The 18,606-nt window shown below is 42.8% G+C and overlaps 1 protein-coding gene across 2 annotated transcripts in view; it reads right to left on the reverse strand.

Annotated features, from left to right (window-relative positions):
- The window catches only part of rap1gap2a (RAP1 GTPase activating protein 2a), a 291,908-nt gene that overhangs the window by 5,783 nt on the left and 267,519 nt on the right, over positions 1-18,606 (reverse strand). Inside the window, exons 16-21 of one of the 2 annotated variants that reach the window (XM_034167942.1) lie at positions 13,153-13,239; positions 12,881-13,021; positions 5,707-5,853; positions 4,058-4,170; positions 3,847-3,942; positions 2,934-3,054 (exon numbers count right to left, since the gene is read on the reverse strand). In XM_034167942.1, coding sequence (XP_034023833.1) covers positions 2,934-3,054; positions 3,847-3,942; positions 4,058-4,170; positions 5,707-5,853; positions 12,881-13,021; positions 13,153-13,239 — 705 coding nt within the window. Of the gene's footprint in view, positions 1-2,933; positions 3,055-3,846; positions 3,943-4,057; positions 4,171-5,706; positions 5,854-6,210; positions 6,361-12,880; positions 13,022-13,152; positions 13,240-18,606 lie in introns of those variants that run through there. The other variant, XM_034167943.1, reaches the window with a different exon arrangement.

Raw genomic sequence — 18,606 nt, forward strand, 5'->3', positions numbered from 1 at the left:
AAAAACATTTTAATAGGTATATTGTTCTACCCTCTGCAAACAGAAGAGAGCTGTTTTCAGAAGAAACCACTCTGTCCTCTGTAGGCAAAGGAGAACTACACTACACGATGCAGGACGTGCGATTAACCTGAAACTCGGTCCAAAAAATTCTCGCACGAATGAAAAATCATCTGAAAAATGGCCAAAACACGCACAGTGTAAAGCCAACATTTATGTGTCAAGATAAGGCTTTTCAGAACTGACCAACTGTTAACCTTGTCCTTTGTTTTATCTATGTTTTTATTATTTATTATTGCATTTTAACCTGTGAAGTGCTTTGTGACTTATGTCTGTGAAAGGCACTATATAAATAAATTTACTTACTAATATTGAGTGCACGTTTTACAACATCATAAAATGTGCGCACATCATCAAACGTGCGCACGGCACTAATAAAAGGTGCGCACATTCTCTCCACATGCAAAACATTTTGCGATGACACTTCCAGGGCTCCATAAAAATGCCTGTTTTTACAAATAAAAATGGAATATTTTACAAAAGCACATTTATCTTTAAACCAACACACGGCACAAGTCACATTAACGTGTTGGTTTACATAATGAATGACTGAACCAATCAGTGTTTAGCAGAGGCACTTTTACCCAGAATGCTTTGCGGTCTGTGTTTGTTACAAAACCTCAGAATTAGTGCATTATTCAACATTAAAAGATATATGTTATATTTTAACTTTGTACAAATGACAATTGACATTAATGGAGTATTCTATCAGTATTTTCACAAAACCATAAGTTAGTATGACTTTATTTTTCAAGACCTCCGCCTGACTGCAGCAATATGAATATTAGAGAGCTGATTTTGTGGGTGGTCTCAGCATTCGTCTGTGCAGCTTCCTACAGGGGCCAGCATGGTCAAACATGGAAATACAGGCTCATTCTTTGGGTCTGTTGTCACTTTTGATGCTTTTAAAAGCGATCATGTTAAAAGTCAATTTCAGCTTCTTAATAATTGCAAATGTACCAGAGACAATACTGGAATTTATCGATTATCTGCAACTTCTGATACATTTTTGGGTGGTTTATCGGTTTATCTTTATCAAAGATAACTTTTCAGTTATCTGATTATCTGTTATGGAAGTTAATTTTTTGGTTATCTGTGCCCACCACTGTCTGTAATCAATGTAGAGAAATGATCATTCTCCTGACAAACACCCCCAAAAACAACAGCCACTCTGAAGGGCCGATAAGGGAATCGTTAAGCAAAAAACCTATTGATGTTGGTGGATTGAATAATTTCTTAAGGATACACCCCCCCCCCCCAAAAAAAACTGGTTCCCGACATGCAACCCTAACAACAAAATGCTTTTTTTTTTTTTTTTTTTTTAATAAAACTCACATTAAAGACTCACGATTATCTTAGTTAAACACCTAAATACATATTTGGTTGAACGCACCTCCATAATGACGCAATGTTGCAAACAAGTTGCTTGTTGCTTGTCCACTCCACCACCCACAAACGCTTGTTTACACTAACGAAATTTCGGCCTCCCCAGCGAGAACGTGATTACGCGCGAGAGTTGACATTGTAAAGACATCAATATAGAGGGTTTTCAATCACTTGACCGATTAGTTACCGTCTCCATCGTGGATTACTATGCGGCTGGCGCGTGAAAGAAAATAGAGAGAATGAAAGCTTATTATGAGGCTTTAAACCCTCGATATAAAGCTGTCTATTGTGATCGATGTGTAGCAGTGGGCTCAGTGGATCCGTACATTATACTGGATAGTGAATTTAATGACAACGTAACAAAGTGGCCGGCAGTTTCACAGTGTAACCTTAATATGGCCAGAACCAAACAGACTGCCCGTAAATCCAACGGAGGAAAAGCTCAGAGGAAGCAGCTCGCTACAAAAGCCAGCCGGAAGAGCGCTCTGGCTACCGGTGGCGTGAAGAAGCGTCACCATTACGGGCCCAGCACCATGGCGGTGAGAGAGATCCGCTGCTACCAGAAATCCACCGAGCTGCTGATCCGCAAGCTGCCGACCAGGTCACCCTCACTGGCCTCCTGCAGAGCATCACAGCGGAGCTCTGAAAGCGGAGGTCAGTCTTGAAGTCCTGAGCGATTTCTCTCACCAGGCGCTGGAAGGGCAGCGCTCTTCCGGGCGGCTTTGGATTTGGATTTACAGGCGGTCTGCTTGGTTCTGGCCATATTAAAGCTTCCTTCAGATCTGCTCTGTCTCTTCTGCTGAGCCAGGTCTCTGTGTCGCTTAGAAAGATCCTAACACTCCACTGCTTGATGCACAATAACTGCTGGCAGCCTGTAAAATGAGCAACTGCCTCATTTTTAATCACCTTTTTGAACAACTGACGACAGCACAAAAGTTGACCATTGTTGAAGCTTCTGCAGTTGTTCGCCAAATGCACGTAGCGTATCACAGAGGCCACCGCGTCATAATCTAGACTGGCCGTGGGGCGCAAAATCACGTGACCGAAACGTCACATGAAAACTCTCTATACAAACGTTTTATTTTTGCACTGCTTCTGCATGATAAAGTAGTTTTTTATTTTATTTCTGATATTAATTTTCATGTGTGTATCTGCTGTACAAAAGCCCTTATGGAAATCTTTTGTTCCCCCAGCCTTACTACGGCACTTTCTCACAAAAAAAACAAGACTGACAAACACGGTGACCTGATAGCTGAGAGATGTTTGCAATCACTCTGCTGACATTCTGCACTGTCTTTTAGTAATTACAGGCTGATCTTTGAACGAGCTTGTGCTTCATTAGGCACATGTTCTCAATCGGCCTCTTCCTTCTTAGACAAAACCGTTCATTCTCCCCTTTCCCAAAGTGTAGACAAACGAAGAGGTGAGGCAGTTTGTCCCCAGTACTTAATGCGCCTAATTCCTCATTTCTTTTTCTGAGGCGTACTCACACTGTCCAGGTCCTCCAGAACCTCTGTTTCTCCTGCTGTGCTGCTGAAGCTGCTGGTGCTGGATGACGAACGAGAGATGTTCTGTTTGCCGCCGCTGCACTCCTTCAGTTTGATAAACGGCCTGCAGAACCACAGTGTAACAGACACAGATATTAAGCTAGAAGGGCGCTCATGCCGCTCACACAATAGCTGTACCTTACACATTTCACACGGACGCACAAACAATTCTTCGTAATTCAATCACACCAATTATATCGTTCTGTGTGGTCTTAACATTTGAAGCAACCCTTCCACTATGTTTAACATATACTGGCTCCAAACTGTTTGAGTTAAACAGTTGTCACCTTGAGTGGAAGCTTTCAAGGTGAGATACGCTCAAGGAGTGAGATTGTCCCGACATGTGATCCCGCTGTGACTGACACGATCATTGCAGACATTCCAACTTGACTAGAGGAGCGACCTTCTTGCAGGTCAAATTGGTGAAGTGCGGGAGAATGTCATTCCATTAGCGTGAGAGCGTGACAACATGTCGAATGCGTGAGAGCTGACGGGTCTGAAGGTCATTGAAGGTCACATGTCATGTGATTAAAAACTTCATATTGGTGTTTAACAGTAGCCATGGGTTCTGTGTAGGACTTCTTCCTAAATATAAACAATGGGTCAAGATTTTGAACGTAGCTAGCGACCTTGAATTTTAGCGAAATTTTCAATAAACAAATCTCTTTGTCCTTGGCTGAACCACAGTTATTCCACCAAGTCTGTTCAAAATCAGAGTTATGCTGCTCAGACATGCAGGGTTGAAAACAACATGTAGTTGAAATTATACAAAGACTGTCTGATGAAGCACCCAAAAGGCCAATTAGCCACAATCGACTTTCCACCACAGTCTCCAGGGAAACCGTATTTTTCTCACCGCTCTTTGGGACAGATCTCAGGTGAGCTGGGATTGGATAATGTTTCTGACTTCACTTCCTGGGACACTGGGCAGTTGTCAGCAGGTTTTTGGTCACTGCAGACAAGAAGAACAGATTAATGAGGTCATCTACCTGCACAAAAACAAAGATAATTCCGACATCTACGGCATAATACACGTGTGATACTGAAAAGCAGGAGCAGCTACCAACCTGCGTGTATGTTTGTCTGACGACGACTCTGAACTCAAGTGCAAACGAGGGAAGAGGCCTGAGCGCCGCTTCACTGGACTCTTCAGAGGAGACTTGGCTGATAATGCGGGAGGCTGAGAATCACACGTTACAGAACCAGAATTTAGATTTTTAAAAGGATGGCATCCCTCATTATTATTTTTATACAATGTTAGTCAGATTAAAACACTCATCAATCAAGTATCCGGGTGCTGTACTTATATTTAACAATGATTCAGTTTGGGAGAAAAGCTTTTTTTTGTTGAAAAAATTAGTTTAGGATGGAATGAATAAGACAGGGACATTCACAGGGCATTTGTCTTGTTTTTAAAGTCATTAATAATGTCTGCTGTACAATCAGTCCACCCTAGTAAAAGAACAGTTCAAAGACATCATTAAAAGCCCAAAATTACCACGACATTCATGCCCATGATGGATGGATGTAAACTTCAAACCACAACTGTAGGTTATCTTGCATTTCCAATGCACCAATATAGGCATTAAAAATACATTCCTGAGGAGTGCTTTGGTTTTTTCCTCCTTTTTGTGCTAATATGTACATCCAGAACACACCTACAATGCATATGCAAAGTATTCACAATTCACTTTTTCTACATTTTATGGTACAGCTTTAGTCCAAAATGGATGAAATTAATTTTTTCCCTCAAAATTTTGAGCATACACAATACCCCATAAAGACGATGAGAAAAAAGGTTTTTTTTTTAGATTTTTGCAAATTTATTCAAAAAAACCTAAGACATCACGTGTACAAAGTATTCATTGCCTTTGCCATGAAGCTCAAAACTGAGCTCAGGTGCACCCTGTTTCCACTAATCATCCTTGAGATGGTTCTACAACTTAATTGGAATCAACCTGGAGTAAATTCAGCTGATTGGACATGATCTGTAAAGGCACACACCTGTCTACATATAAGGTCCCACAGTTGACAGTACATGCCAGAGCACAAACCAAGAATGAAGTCAAAGGAATTGTCTGTAGACTTCTGAGACAGGATTGTCTCAAGGGACAAATCTGGGGAAGGGTACAGAAACATTTCTGATGCTTTGAAGGTTCCAGTGAGCACAGTGACCATCAGCTACTGGTCAAGCACTGAACAGTGCACCGAAAGAGGAATCAAATATTTCTCATTGTAAAGTTGAAAATGTCATTTGTCATGAAATAAAAACCCTCATATACTTGACTTTTGTTGAATTATCAATGTTTAAATGTTTCAAATTTAATCATCTGTTGACCCACCGATGATACTGGTTGGGAGAGGGAATCAAACATTACTGTTGACTGTTAGAATTAAAATGTGAGGGTGCTGAAGACTTATGTGCAGTACTGAATGAGTTAATATGTATTATTTTAGTACTAATTAATAAGCATGCACCTTTACCACAAACACTTCTAAAGTTTGTTTGACTGCTACATGGTCATTCTAAGTCATGCTTCCATTTCCACAGAATTCCCATTTCTTTTAAATAAACTGTCAGTGATCTCAGACAGTTGTAGTTTATGCGTTGACAGGTCACTTCCCTTCCTCAAGTGACCTCTCCGGGTCCAGCATCCCACACAGTAACCAAAAGACCAGACTGATTCCTCCCTGTGCATCATCCACTTCCACTCACCGTGAATGTACTTTTTGTGCATTCACTGGTGCTCTGTGGCAGTCCCCCACTCACACTGGCTGGCACGCCCCCTCCCACACCGGGGCTCCTGTGACGGTGCGACCCCACCATGGTCTCCATGGAGTGGCTCCTGACACGCATGGCTCTCTGCAGGAGGAAGAGGAGCAGCAGCAGATCAGCAGAAAGAAAGACGGACACAGTGAAAATACAGCATAATGTGGTGCGGATGCAAAATAAGGAAGAGAAAGAACAGAGAAAGGTTTTGGTTTTGTTATTGCAAAATACAACCATCAGATGGAGCACCTCCCTAAAAAGTGACAAGATTAATTTAGTGGATGGATACAAAGTGATCATCCTCTTCATTTATTTATATCACAAGTTTATTCTGAATTCATTACAACTTCCAGCTCATAAAACTGGATTTTAAATTCTTATTTTCCCAATCTTACTCTGTACATTAGAGATCATATGACATTATTTAAAATCATACACACAGACACCTTTATATGAAAGAATGTTTATTTAGGATGCAGTCATCTTCTGTTTAATCTACAGGAATGCAGACAGATAATATACAGTCACAGCTAGGGCTACAATCAAAACAGCGCCCCCTGGAACTGACTGCAGAAAGTGCAAAATCGTGGTCCGTAAAGCCTGTGAAGAGAAAGAGCCAAAATAGCATGTCACACTTCATGTCACATTATTACAAGTACAGAAACTAATCCACATTTTAACACCACTTAACCTTAAAAATAGATAATAATAATAACAATGGTGAAGAGCGAGCAAGGGTGATGTGGTGATCACATTTTGGAAAAATGAATAAAAAAAGAAGCATTTCAAGCAAACACTGGGATAATTGGCACAACCCCAATCCACAAAAAGTTGAGACCATATGTAAATTTAATCAAAGAAACAAACCACAATAAAATAGTGATTTTTACTTCTACTTAGACTTCTACGTATTTCATCATGTAAATTTAAACAAACAAAACAAGAAAACAATGATTCTTATGACTATTTCATTGCAGACAGTATGAGCACAAGATATTTCATGTTTTATATGGTAAACTTCATTTCATTTATTAATCCATTTATGAATTTAAGGTCTGCAGCACATTCCAAAAATTGTGGCATGAAAACATTTTCCTCTTTGTGACATTGTTATTCCTTCTCACAGCACTTAAAAGATGTTTTGGCTTTGTGGGTGCCAGACGCTGAAACATGTCAGGCGTTATTTTTTCTCATTCTTTCTGCAAACATGTCTTAAGGGGTGCAACAGTATGTAATTGTCAGGATGGGTGGCTGCCCATCACCTAGAGTAGCTGGACCTGCAAAGCAAACTCCCAGACTAGGCTTTGGTGAAAAAGAAATCATGGTCTTTATTGCAGGCCTTGGTTCGGTACACATGTGGTCAGTCAGCAAAGCAGAAGTACCAGCAGGATTAGGCAGAGACGCAGTCATAAACGAGCAGCGGTCAGAGGCATAAGCAAACAGACATCTGGGATGAGGCAAGAGGCATGGTCGAGGAGTACCGAGCAGGATTTGGAACACAGCAAGACAAAAACTCAGGACTGTGGAAGGTGCTGGAAAGTGTACAAAGACAATAATCTGGCAGTGAGCTGTGAGACTGTGAGGGCTTAACAGGTGGTGTAAACAAGGTGCATGTGCAGACTGATTAGGTAACAAGGTGCATGTGTGGAGGGAAGATTCTAGAAAGGAGGCGTGGCTAGTGGACAAAGATTAAACACTGTGCAAGATTGGGATGAAGAGAGTGATGTAAGGAACAAAGATACTAGGGCAAGTGCAGGGAGTGTGAGTGAATCAAAACAAAGCAGCAGAAACAAGGTGAGAGACAGACATGAGGCAGGTGCAATGATGTGAAGTGAGAACATAATCAGATATGAGTGAGGCACAACAGGGAACTATGAACTGAGCTAAACAGAATATAATACTACTATGAATCGGAACTTAGGATCAGGCATGAACATGAGAACTAACTAGAATAAATGAGAAACAAACACTAAAGCAAAACTACACCGGAACTGACTAGGAAACAAGTGGTTAAACAAACAATAGAAAAACAGTGTCCACATGATAACAGAAAACAAAATCTGACATGACTGCATAACTGATAACACAAATAAGAAAATAAACCATTGATAATGATCAATAATGCAAACAAAACTAGAAAATTGATTTTCTAGAAAACTAGAAAATCAAATCAATTTTATTTATATAGCGCCAAATCACAACAAACAGTTGCCCCAAGGCGCTTTATATTGTAAGGCAAAGACATACAATAATTACGGAAAAACCCCAACGGTCAAAACGACCCCCTGTGAGCAAGCACTTGGCGACAGTGGGAAGGAAAAACTCCCTTTTAACAGGAAGAAACCTCCAGCAGAACCAGGCTCAGGGAGGGCAGTCTTCTGCTGGGACTGGTTGGGGCTGAGGGAGAGAACCAGGAAAAAGACATGCTGTGGAGGGGAGCAGAGATCAATCACTAATGATTAAATGCAGAGTGGTGCATACAGAGCAAAAAGAGAAACACTCAGTGCATCATGGGAACCCCCCAGCAGTCTAAGTCTATAGCAGCATAACTAAGGGATGGTTCAGGGTCACCTGATCCAGCCCTAACTATAAGCTTTAGCAAAAAGGAAAGTTTTAAGTCTAATCTTAAAAGTAGAGAGGGTGTCTGTCTCCCTGATCCAAATTGGGAGCTGGTTCCAGAGGAGAGGAGCCTGAAAGCTGAAGGCTCTGCCTCCCATTCTACTCTTACAAACCCTAGGAACTACAAGTAAGCCTGCAGTGAGAGCGAAGCGCTCTACTGGGGTGATATGGTACTATGAGGTCCCTAAGATAAGATGGGACCTGATTATTCAAAACCTTAGCAAGAAGAAGAATTTTAAATTCTATTCTAGAATTAACAGGAAGCCAATGAAGAGAGGCCAATATGGGTGAAATATGCTCTCTCCTAGTCCCCATCAGTACTCTAGCTGCAGCATTTTGAATTAACTGAAGGCTTTTCAGGGAACTTTTAGGACAACCTGATAATGAATTACAATAGTCCAGCCTAGAGGAAATAAATGCATGAATTAGTTTTTCAGCATCACTCTGAGACAAGACCTTTCTAATTTTAGAGATATTGCGCAAATGCAAAAAAGCAGTCCTGTTGGGGAAAGTGTAGTGACACGGACCCACAACAGGGGGCGCAAATGAACGGTCAATAGATGAGCCAAAAGGTAACAATTTAATGTTGTGAATGTGCACAACGATGATACAGACAATCACAGAATCTGACAGCAGTCAATACACCAAGGTGACGTGTGGGCAGGCTCGAGGATAGAAGACGTCTGTCCTGAGAAGAGCCGGAACCACAAGATTTCCACCGCCACAGAACCCGGAGAATACTGGAGCCGCCAAGTCCCGAATTCCCAGGTGATCACCGTCCCAGACTGTCGGATCTGGTACTGTTGGCGAGGAGCACAAACAGTGAGATGTGGGTGTGTGCACACCCAGTAACAAAAACAGTCAGAAGGTGGAAAGTCACCTCCACCTCTAATCACACACTCGTGCAGCTCCTGTCTAACCACTTATCTGGTTGGGGTGTGAAGCAAAGCCGTCGCTGATCACACCAAACAGCAATCCCACAGATAAGGAAACACTTACAGGAAAACGGCTGCAAAGAAGTTCAGACTATTAGTCAGTGTTTTCAGTTTAGCAGAGAATTACCTTCACAGGTAGATGATATCTCGGCAGTGAGGTGGAGATGACATCCGGCTTTTATGGAGTGATGAAATGAAGATGGGTGACAGCTGTCATGAGTTGATGTGTGACAGCTGTCACTCCCGGTTGTGTCCGTGGCGGTAGTGCCCTCTCGTGCCTGAAGCCCACACTTCAGGCAGGGCGCCCTCTGGTGGTGGGCCAGCAGTACCTCCTCTTCTGGCGGCCCACACAACAAGTCCTACATATTTGTTTAATATGCGCATTGAATGACATATCCTGATCAAAAATGACTCCAAGATTTCTCACAGTATTACTAGAGGTCAGGGTAATGCCATCCAGAGTAAGGATCTGGTTAGACACCATGTTTTTGTGGGGCCAAGTACAATAACTTCAGTTTTATCTGAGTTTAAAAGCAGGAAATTAGGTCACCCATGTCTTTATGTCTGTAAGACAATCCTACAGTTTAGCTAATTGGTGTGTGTCCTCTGGCTTCATGGATAGATAAAGCTGGGTATCATCTGCGTAACAATGAAAATTTAAGCAATGCTGTCTAATACTGCCTAAGGGAAGCATGTATAAAGTGAATAAAATTGGTCCTAGCACAGAACCTTGTGGAACTCCACAATTAACCTTAGTCTGTGAAGAAGATTCCCCATTTACATGAACAAATTGTAATCTATTAGATAAATATGATTCAAACCACCGCAGTGCAGTGCCTTTAATACCTATGGCATGCTCTAATCTCTGTAATAAAATTTTATGGTCAACAGTATCAAAAGCAGCACTGAGGTCTAACAGAACAAGTACAGAGATGAGTCCACTGTCTGAGGCCATAAGAAGATCAATTGTAACTTTCACTAATGCTGTTTCTGTACTATGATGAATTCTGAAACCTGACTGAAACTCTTCAAATAGATCATTCCTCTGCAGATGATCAGTTAGCTGTTTTACAACTACCCTTTCAAGAATTTTTGAGAGAAAAGGAAGGTTGGAGATTGGCCTATAATTATCTAAGATAGCTGGTTCAAGTGATGGCTTTTTAAGTAATGGTTTAATTACTGCCACCTTAAAAGCCTGTGGTACATAGCCAACTAATAAAGATAGATTGATCATATTTAAGATCAAAGCATTAATTAATGGTAGGGCTTCCTTGAGCAGCCTGGTAGGAATGGGGTCTAATAGACATGTTGATGGCTTGGAGGAAGTAACTAATGAAAATAACTCAGACAGAACAATCGGAGAGAAAGAGTCTGGCCTTTGGACTTGCTAACAGTCTGGACGGTCCTTTTTGTCTTTGGTCTAGAGCACACAACATCCATTTTTTCCCAAAAAAGATCTGGAATACTGATTCAACTCACTACAATACAGATTTCCACTGTGTAATAGTCTAATCCAGATGCCTCTAAGCCCAGAGAAGTCTACACTGCTTCTGTGCAATGCTGACATAAGGCTTCTTTTTTTGCACAGTAAAGTTTTAACTGGTATTTGTGAATGTAGCTCCATATTGTATTGCTTGACAAAGGTGTCCCAAAGTAATTCCTTGATCATGTGGTTATATTAGCTATTGATGAATGATTGTTCTCGATGCCGTGCCCTCTGAGGGATTGGAGAACATGAGTGTTTAGCTTCTCTTGCCCTGTACGTTTAACGTCTGCGTTGTGTATGTGTTTCTCCACACTCTCGCTCCAGTCGGGACGTAAACTCATGATCTCTGGCATGAGAGGCAGGCACTCTAATCAGGAGGCTAAAACCCGTGGGGCCTGGCGTCTGTGGCCAGATCCTCTTTTGGCATTAGGGAGTGAGGGTTACTGACTACCATATGCACAGCAACTCCTGCTGGCGTCCATCGCACTCACCCCCCTAAACCTCACTCACGTACAGGTCATGGCACCAATTTAACCCCTGTGTTGTGTATGCACTTCACTTCCCTCTCGCTCCACTTGGAAAGCAAACTCACAATCTCCAGTACTGGAAGCAATCGCTTTAACCAAGAGGCTAAAAGCCATGGCCCCTGGCGTCTGTGGCCAGAGTGTCTTTTGGCATAGGGAAGTGAGCTTTACCGACTACCATGTGCACAGCAACTCCTGCTGGCCTATGTAGCACACACACATAACACATTGAAATTCTTCGAGATTATTGAATTGTTTAATGAAAAGGGAGAAATATGCAAATCTTTTCCAATCATTGTTTTTAAACATTGTAAACATTTCAACAATTTTCTTAAGGCACTTTGACACTTCCATAAATTTGATTACCGCACTGGCACGCAATCTTGCTTGCCAGTGAGTAAACTCATTGTAAACTGTGTGTGAACTCTGCATGGCCGCGTGCCAGTGCGCAAAGAAAATTTTAAAATGTTCAAAACTTCAGGCACGCATTAATTTCATGAACTAGTCGTGAACATTGCGCCACCTCTTCAAAAACGCTGCATATCACTGCGCGCAGGGCATCCAGACAATTATGAGGAGATTTAACATCTATAATAAACATAATTTTACAGATACATTATCTAACTCATGAGAAGGAATGAAAATGCAATTGTTTTACCAATTCATTACAACACATATGTTATAAATAATTACCTTTGAGACAAGATTCCAAATGCATTCTACACTGGACGATGCGCACTAGACAACCTGCAGCTGTAGATAGTTTCTCTGTGATTCTGGGAGCGATGAGAGAATGGTTTCATCACCCAAGTTCTGAGAGCAAATGCATTATCAGCTACAAAATGATTATTTTGTACTGCATGGCAACAAATTGCGCAGCAGCGTGGGGATCACATTTGTCAAACAAGTGTCAAACTGCCTTTATGCATGTGGTGATGAACTGGAGATCCTCTTCACATTTTTACTCCTCAAAGACTCAGCCTTTCGTGGATACTGCTTTTATAACAAATCATGATTACAATCACTCGTTGTCATCACCTGCTTGAAATAGCATCATAATTTAACTTTACATCATATCTGCAGCCCAAAATTGCCTAATCCCAAATTTTGTAAAATATGTTGCATGCCTTGAATGCAGGAATGGAAGCATTTTAACAAATGAAATTAAGCTGGCCACACAAAACAAAATATCTTGGATTCATACTGTCTGCAGTAAAACAGATGTCAAAGTAAATGTAAGAATTAATGCCTTGCTTTTTGCCTTGTTTTCAAATTTGCATTTTCCATATTGTCTGAACTTTTTCTGATTTGAGTTTGTATAAAATACACCCACACATACCATAAATGCACACGCCGACAAATACCTTAAAAGCATAAATCAGAAATAAACAAGCCAGCAGCCATGATAGCGCTGCTTTAGCACATTAAGCCCACCTGTAGCATTTGGGTGACCTACAGTAAGAAAGCCTCAGAGACGACTGCGACTAAATAAATGTCACGGGGCTGAGGGAAGGCAACACGCTGTCAGTTACACTTTCATCCTTGTTCATGTTCACCTTGAAGGACTCCAGCAGGCCGCCATGCCCCCCATTCTCCAGCTTGTCCTCCTCTCCCGTCTGGCTGAGGCCCAGTGTGGCCTGGGACCGTCTGTGTAGCTCATCGTGGAGATTGTCGAGCAACGCGGCTCGTGTACGCCCCTGGAATGAAATCACAGAGTGTGGCGACCTTTAATTGTCTGTATGGAGACAATGATGGTGATGCTGGAGGAAGCTAAGTGGTGACTGGAGACGGTCTGATGTGCTTCAGTGCATGTGAAAGTGCAGGTCACCTCCAATTTGGCGAATTTGTCAGATTTGTAGCAGGCATTTTCGGCATTGATCAGCTTCGTCAGCAGGAAGTCTCGAAACTCGGGGCCCTGGGGGTGAGAGAGACAGAGAGAGAGAGAAATATTGTCTTTTGAATTGGTAAAGCCAATGGGTAAAGGTGTAATTCTGCTGTACATGCATTATTTGGTGTTTTTGACTGGACTTTCAAGACAGATCAGCAGAATTCTGCATGTAGGACTTCAGTTGGATGCTTGTCCCACTTTGTGTAAGCCTGCATACTGAGTGGATCCCAGACCTCACTTCCTTATAGTGCAATGGGTTGGATATTTCACATGATCTCTCTCTCTCACCATGATAAGGTGATGGTTCCTAAAGACGAATCCAGAGAGGTTTGTGTGCCCCTATGAACCTGAGAGCTGTGTTGTCTGGAGCCTTTTTGCTCCTGGTAGGGTTGACCATAGCAAATTGGTCTCAGGTGAGGGGCCACATTAAGAATGGTCCACAAAGACTCCATGGAAAAACAAGGCAGAGGAAATATGAACCCGGCCAGAGGAAGCTCGGGTCCCCTGTCTGGAGCCAGGTGTGGACGGAGGGCCTGTCAGCGAGCTCCTGGTGGATGGCCTTGCCACAGAGCACAGCCAGGCACAGCCCGAAAAGGCAACATGGATCTTCCATCTCCACCCTGTGGCCTCACCATCAACAGGGGGAACCACTGGGGTCAGATGTGCTGTCCCAAGAGTGGCAATGAAAGTCGAGGGCCTCGATGGACCAGATCTAGGTGGCAGAAGCTAGCTCTGGGGGTGTGGAACATCACCTCATTGTGGAGGAAGGAGCCGGAGCTTGTGTCGGAGATGGAGTGCTACCAGTTAGATCTGGAGCGCCTCACCTCCACGCACAGCCTCGGCTTTGGAACCACTCTCACTGATTGGAGTTGGACTTTATTCTTCTCTGGAGTTGCCCAGAGTGTGACGCGCCGGATGAATGTGGGGATACTCATGAGTCCCTGGCTGAGCGTTGCTACATTGGAGTTTACCCCGGTAGATGAGATGGTCGCCTCCCTGTGCCTTCGCTGTTGTGCATATGCACCGAACAGCGGCTTCAAGTATTTGGCCTTCTTGGAGTCCTTGTCTGGACAACATCTCCAGTGGGGGACTCTATTGTTCTGCTGGGGTCTTCAGTGTACACTTGGGCAATGACAGAGACACCTGGAGAGGCGTGACTGGGAGGAATGGCCTCCCTGATCTAAACCCAAGTGGTCATTTGTTATTAGACTTCTTCGCTGATCATGGACTATCTATAACGCCATCTGGACCATGTTCAAACATAAGGATGCTCATAAGCGTACTTGGTACCAGAGCACCATAGGCCGAAGGTCAATGAACGATTTTGTGATCATATCATCTGATCTGAGGCTGCATGTTCTGGACACTTAGGTGAAGAGAAGGGCAGAGCTGTCAACTAATCACCATCTGGTGGCGAGTTGGATCAGAGGGTGGGGAGGACTTTGGACAGACCTGGTAAGCCTAAACAGATAGTGCGGATGAACTAGGAACATCTGGAGGAGCCCACTGTCTGACAGATCTCCAACTCACACCTCTGACGGAGCTTTTCTAGCATCTTTGTGGAGGTCAGGGGCATTGAACCAGAATAAGCAATTTTCAAGTTGGTGAAGCTGCAGCAGGGAGCTGTGGCCAGAAGGTATTAGTTACCTCAAGAGGCGGCAACTCTTGAAACACCATGGTGGACACCGGTGGTCAGGGAAGCAGTCTGACTAAAGAAGGAGTCTTTCAGGATATGTTATCTCGGAGGACTCTGGAGGCAGTCCCAAAGGCTAGCAGCCTCTGCTGTGGGGGAGGCAAAGCAGCAGGTGTGGGAGAAGTTCAAAGCAAGAGAAGGACTTTCGGTCGGCACCAAAGTGCTTCTGGAGGGCCGTGAGGCACCACAGGAGAGGAAAATGGGCAACCATCCAAAATGTATACAGTAAGGATGACCTGTTGTCCTCTGTTGACCTCTGTTGACCTCAACCGAGGAGGTAAATGGGTGCTGGAAGGAGCACTTTGAGGAACTCCTGCATCTGACTGGAGCACCCTCTGCAGTCACGGCAGAGCTGGAAGCTGATAGGGGTCATCATCAATTTCCCTGGTGGAAGTCACTGAGGTAGTCAAATGACTCTCTGGGTGTGGAGGGACTGTCTTGGATGAGCCGTCTCTTTGACACTGTGTCGAGGTCTGGGACAGTGCCAAAGGAATGGCAAACTTAAAAAAAGGGGAACAGAGAGTGTCTGTCAATTACAGAGGGATCACAATAGTAAGGAGCCAACTGAGGTGGTTTGGACATCTGATATGGATGCCTGCTAAGCACCTCACTGGGCAGGTGTTCCAGGCACATCCAGCTGACCCAGGGGAAGACCCAGGACTAGGTGGAGAAACTATATCTCCACACTGGCCTGGGAAGGCCTCGGGATCCCCCAGTTAGAGGTGGTTAATGTGGCCCAAGAAAGGGAAGTTTGGGGTCCTCTACTGGAGCTGTTGCCCCCCACGACCCAATCTTGGTTAAGCGGTTGAAGATGTATGTATGTATGATCTCTCTCTCTCACACTCACACACTTTGGTCTCTGGCTCCCTCTTGGTCCTTTTAATGTACTAGCCCTCTTGTATCATCTGTCTGCATTGTCATTGTCTCACTTGTTTTCAATCAGTGTACTTTCCACAGGTGTCAAGAGTTGCCATCCTCTATTCCAATATTTTAGTGTTTGCCTGTCTTCACCTTTGCTGGATTGTTCAACGTTCAGTACGTTGTTTCTATTCTTCTATATCAAGTTCTATGTTACTGCCTCCTTTGTTGCCTTCCCAGAATTACTGATTTTTGCATCCTGTTTCTGGAATCACTGCTAGGTATGAAAACCTCTTATCCTTGAATTATGCCTTTATTTTTAAACAACTCTCCACTGCCTCCTTCTGAAAAATTGTCCCCTGTTTGGACTGATTCCCTGTTTCATTGACAATTTTATTGAGTTACTGTTCATCCAGTCATTTCACAGACATTTGTCTTTTCTTCCTCGTCAGATTCCTGGTCTTTGTTAAAAAAAAAAAAAAAAACTGGACTTTTAGCATCTTGTCTATTCTCGGCATTGGGGTCATGCTTTGGTACTCACAGTGACATTATATAATGGGAATCGTATGTACTGTGGTGTATTCAGCATTACTCAGTTTCACACGTGAGTAGATATAAAATAGGAGGTAATACAAATTTCACATACTATTAAATTTTGAAATGTAGATGGAAATTGGGGTAAAAAATTGCCAATGGCAGACCATTCTAATTTATATAAATTGGTACAGAGTAAAATTTTGTTTCCAGGCACAAAAATTAGCCTAATTCTGTGTACTGACATTTAACTTCATCACTAACAAAAAGTATATTATCTTCACCAAGAATGTATTTGTTTGTGACCTTCTCTGTTCTCAAGGCATAAATTATGTTACCACGGTAATGCATGTTTTTTGGTACTCTGCACCAGTGCCTAAAATTGTTCTTTTTTATGTAAACCTAACAGGAAAAGAAACAGTGAGGCACAACAACTCTGTTTCCACTGTAATGGTGCAAATGGTTGCCTCCTTCTTTATAATACTTGTTTGCTGTTATAATTAAAGAATTATCTTCATTCATCTGTTAAGGGCCTTTCACACAGAGCGTGCAGCACGTTCATTTTGCTACTTCTGCGTGCACAGAATGCATATGGGGTGGAGTTTGTGTTTCTGTGCCAGAGGTTGAACAATTCTCACAGACGCCATGTTTGTGAAGAGTAGTCTGTTCCTGAAAAAAGCAAAAATAAAAAGCGAAACAGTCTGCGAGTCATAACCACAACATTAGGAGAAAAAAGCAGACAAATGAGTGATGGATATCACCCTGCTGGGAGAAGCTTTTTTCAGTGACTGTGCGGAGTGAGGCCGTGGGGAGCTTAAGCAGCCGGCCCAGCCAAAGATCCACAGACCCAGTCAGAGAAAGAAACAGCAGCCGGTATGATCAAGAAGACACATTCAATCTGAAATCCTTCACTTTGGATATACAGTGGGGAAAATAAGTATTTGACCCCCTGTCAGTTTTGCAGGTTTTCCCACCTACAAAGAATGGAGAGGTCTGTAATTTTTATTGTAGGTACACTTCAACTGTGAGAGACAGAATCTAAAAATCCAGAAAATCACATTGTATGATGTTTAAATAATTAATTTGAATTTTATTGCATGAAATAAGTATTTAAATACCTACCAACCAATGGAACATGCTTCAGTCCTGTGAAAAGCAGTTTATTGTCTTTGTGAGATAAGAAACAGCCAATGTTCCCCAGGCCGAAACAAATCCCTCAGGAGGAGACAGTCAGGCAATTTGACCTTCGGCTTGATGAGCCTGTAATGTTATTGTTGCAGCAGTGAAATCACTTTTTACAGTTCCACTTGCACAACCAAATCCCAATTATAAATTAAGAATATTCCCAATTATGAATTAAGAATATTCACCGGTTTCTGAACTCTTCAGCTTCAACTGCAAGGCACGCATTTGCTCCAAGATGTGATCCAATTTGCGTATGAGTTCAAGAGTCATCACAGTCTGACAATGCATTGCCTTGCCAACCTCGTTAATCATGACGGACAAGCGAGGGGCCGTGGTTCTTGATGCCGCCGTCTTGCCAATTTTCCGGTAGATCAGGGCAGCACATAAGCCAAAAAGTACCAGCCCTGCTACCATGAGACCAAAAATGAATAAATCCTCGACGTCCTCAACGGAGAAAGGCACCAAGCATGCCATATGCCAAGACCCCCAGGAGTCGAGGACATAGCCCGCAGGATACGTTCCATCTGGGCAGGTAGGATCCACCGGTCCTGGCCTTCTTGTAGAAAAAATGGTGTCATTAGTGTTCAGAGACCAGCTGAACAATTGCATGGTAAATCCAACAGTAGTCCAATAGATCCAGAATCCAATATGATTTGAGGAATTCACAGTCTGGTGAAATAGGGACTTGAAGGTTAAAGGCAGAGAACAGAGATAAGGGAGAGTGGAGGAGAAGCGACCGCCCTTGTCGGAGTCCCAAGCTGAGGGATGATGACCCCAAACACACAGCCAGGGCAACTAAGGAGGGGCTCCGTAAGAAGCATTTCAAAGTCCTGGAGTGGCCTGGCCAGTCTCCAGACCTGAATTCAATAGAAAATCTTTGGAGGGAGCTGAAACTCCAAACCTGAAAGATTTGGAGAAAATCTGTATGGAGGAGTGGACCAAAATCCCTGTTGCAGTGTCTTAAAACTTGGTCAAGAACTACAGGAAACGTCTGACCTCTGTAATGGCAGACAAATGTTTCTGTACCAATTGTTAAGCTCTGTTTTTCTAGGGGATCAAATACTTATTTCATGCAATAAAATGCAAATTAATTATTTAAAAATCATACAATGTGATTTTTTTTA

Source organism: Thalassophryne amazonica, chromosome 4 (assembly GCF_902500255.1).
Source record: "Thalassophryne amazonica chromosome 4, fThaAma1.1, whole genome shotgun sequence".
Taxonomy (NCBI): domain Eukaryota; kingdom Metazoa; phylum Chordata; class Actinopteri; order Batrachoidiformes; family Batrachoididae; genus Thalassophryne; species Thalassophryne amazonica.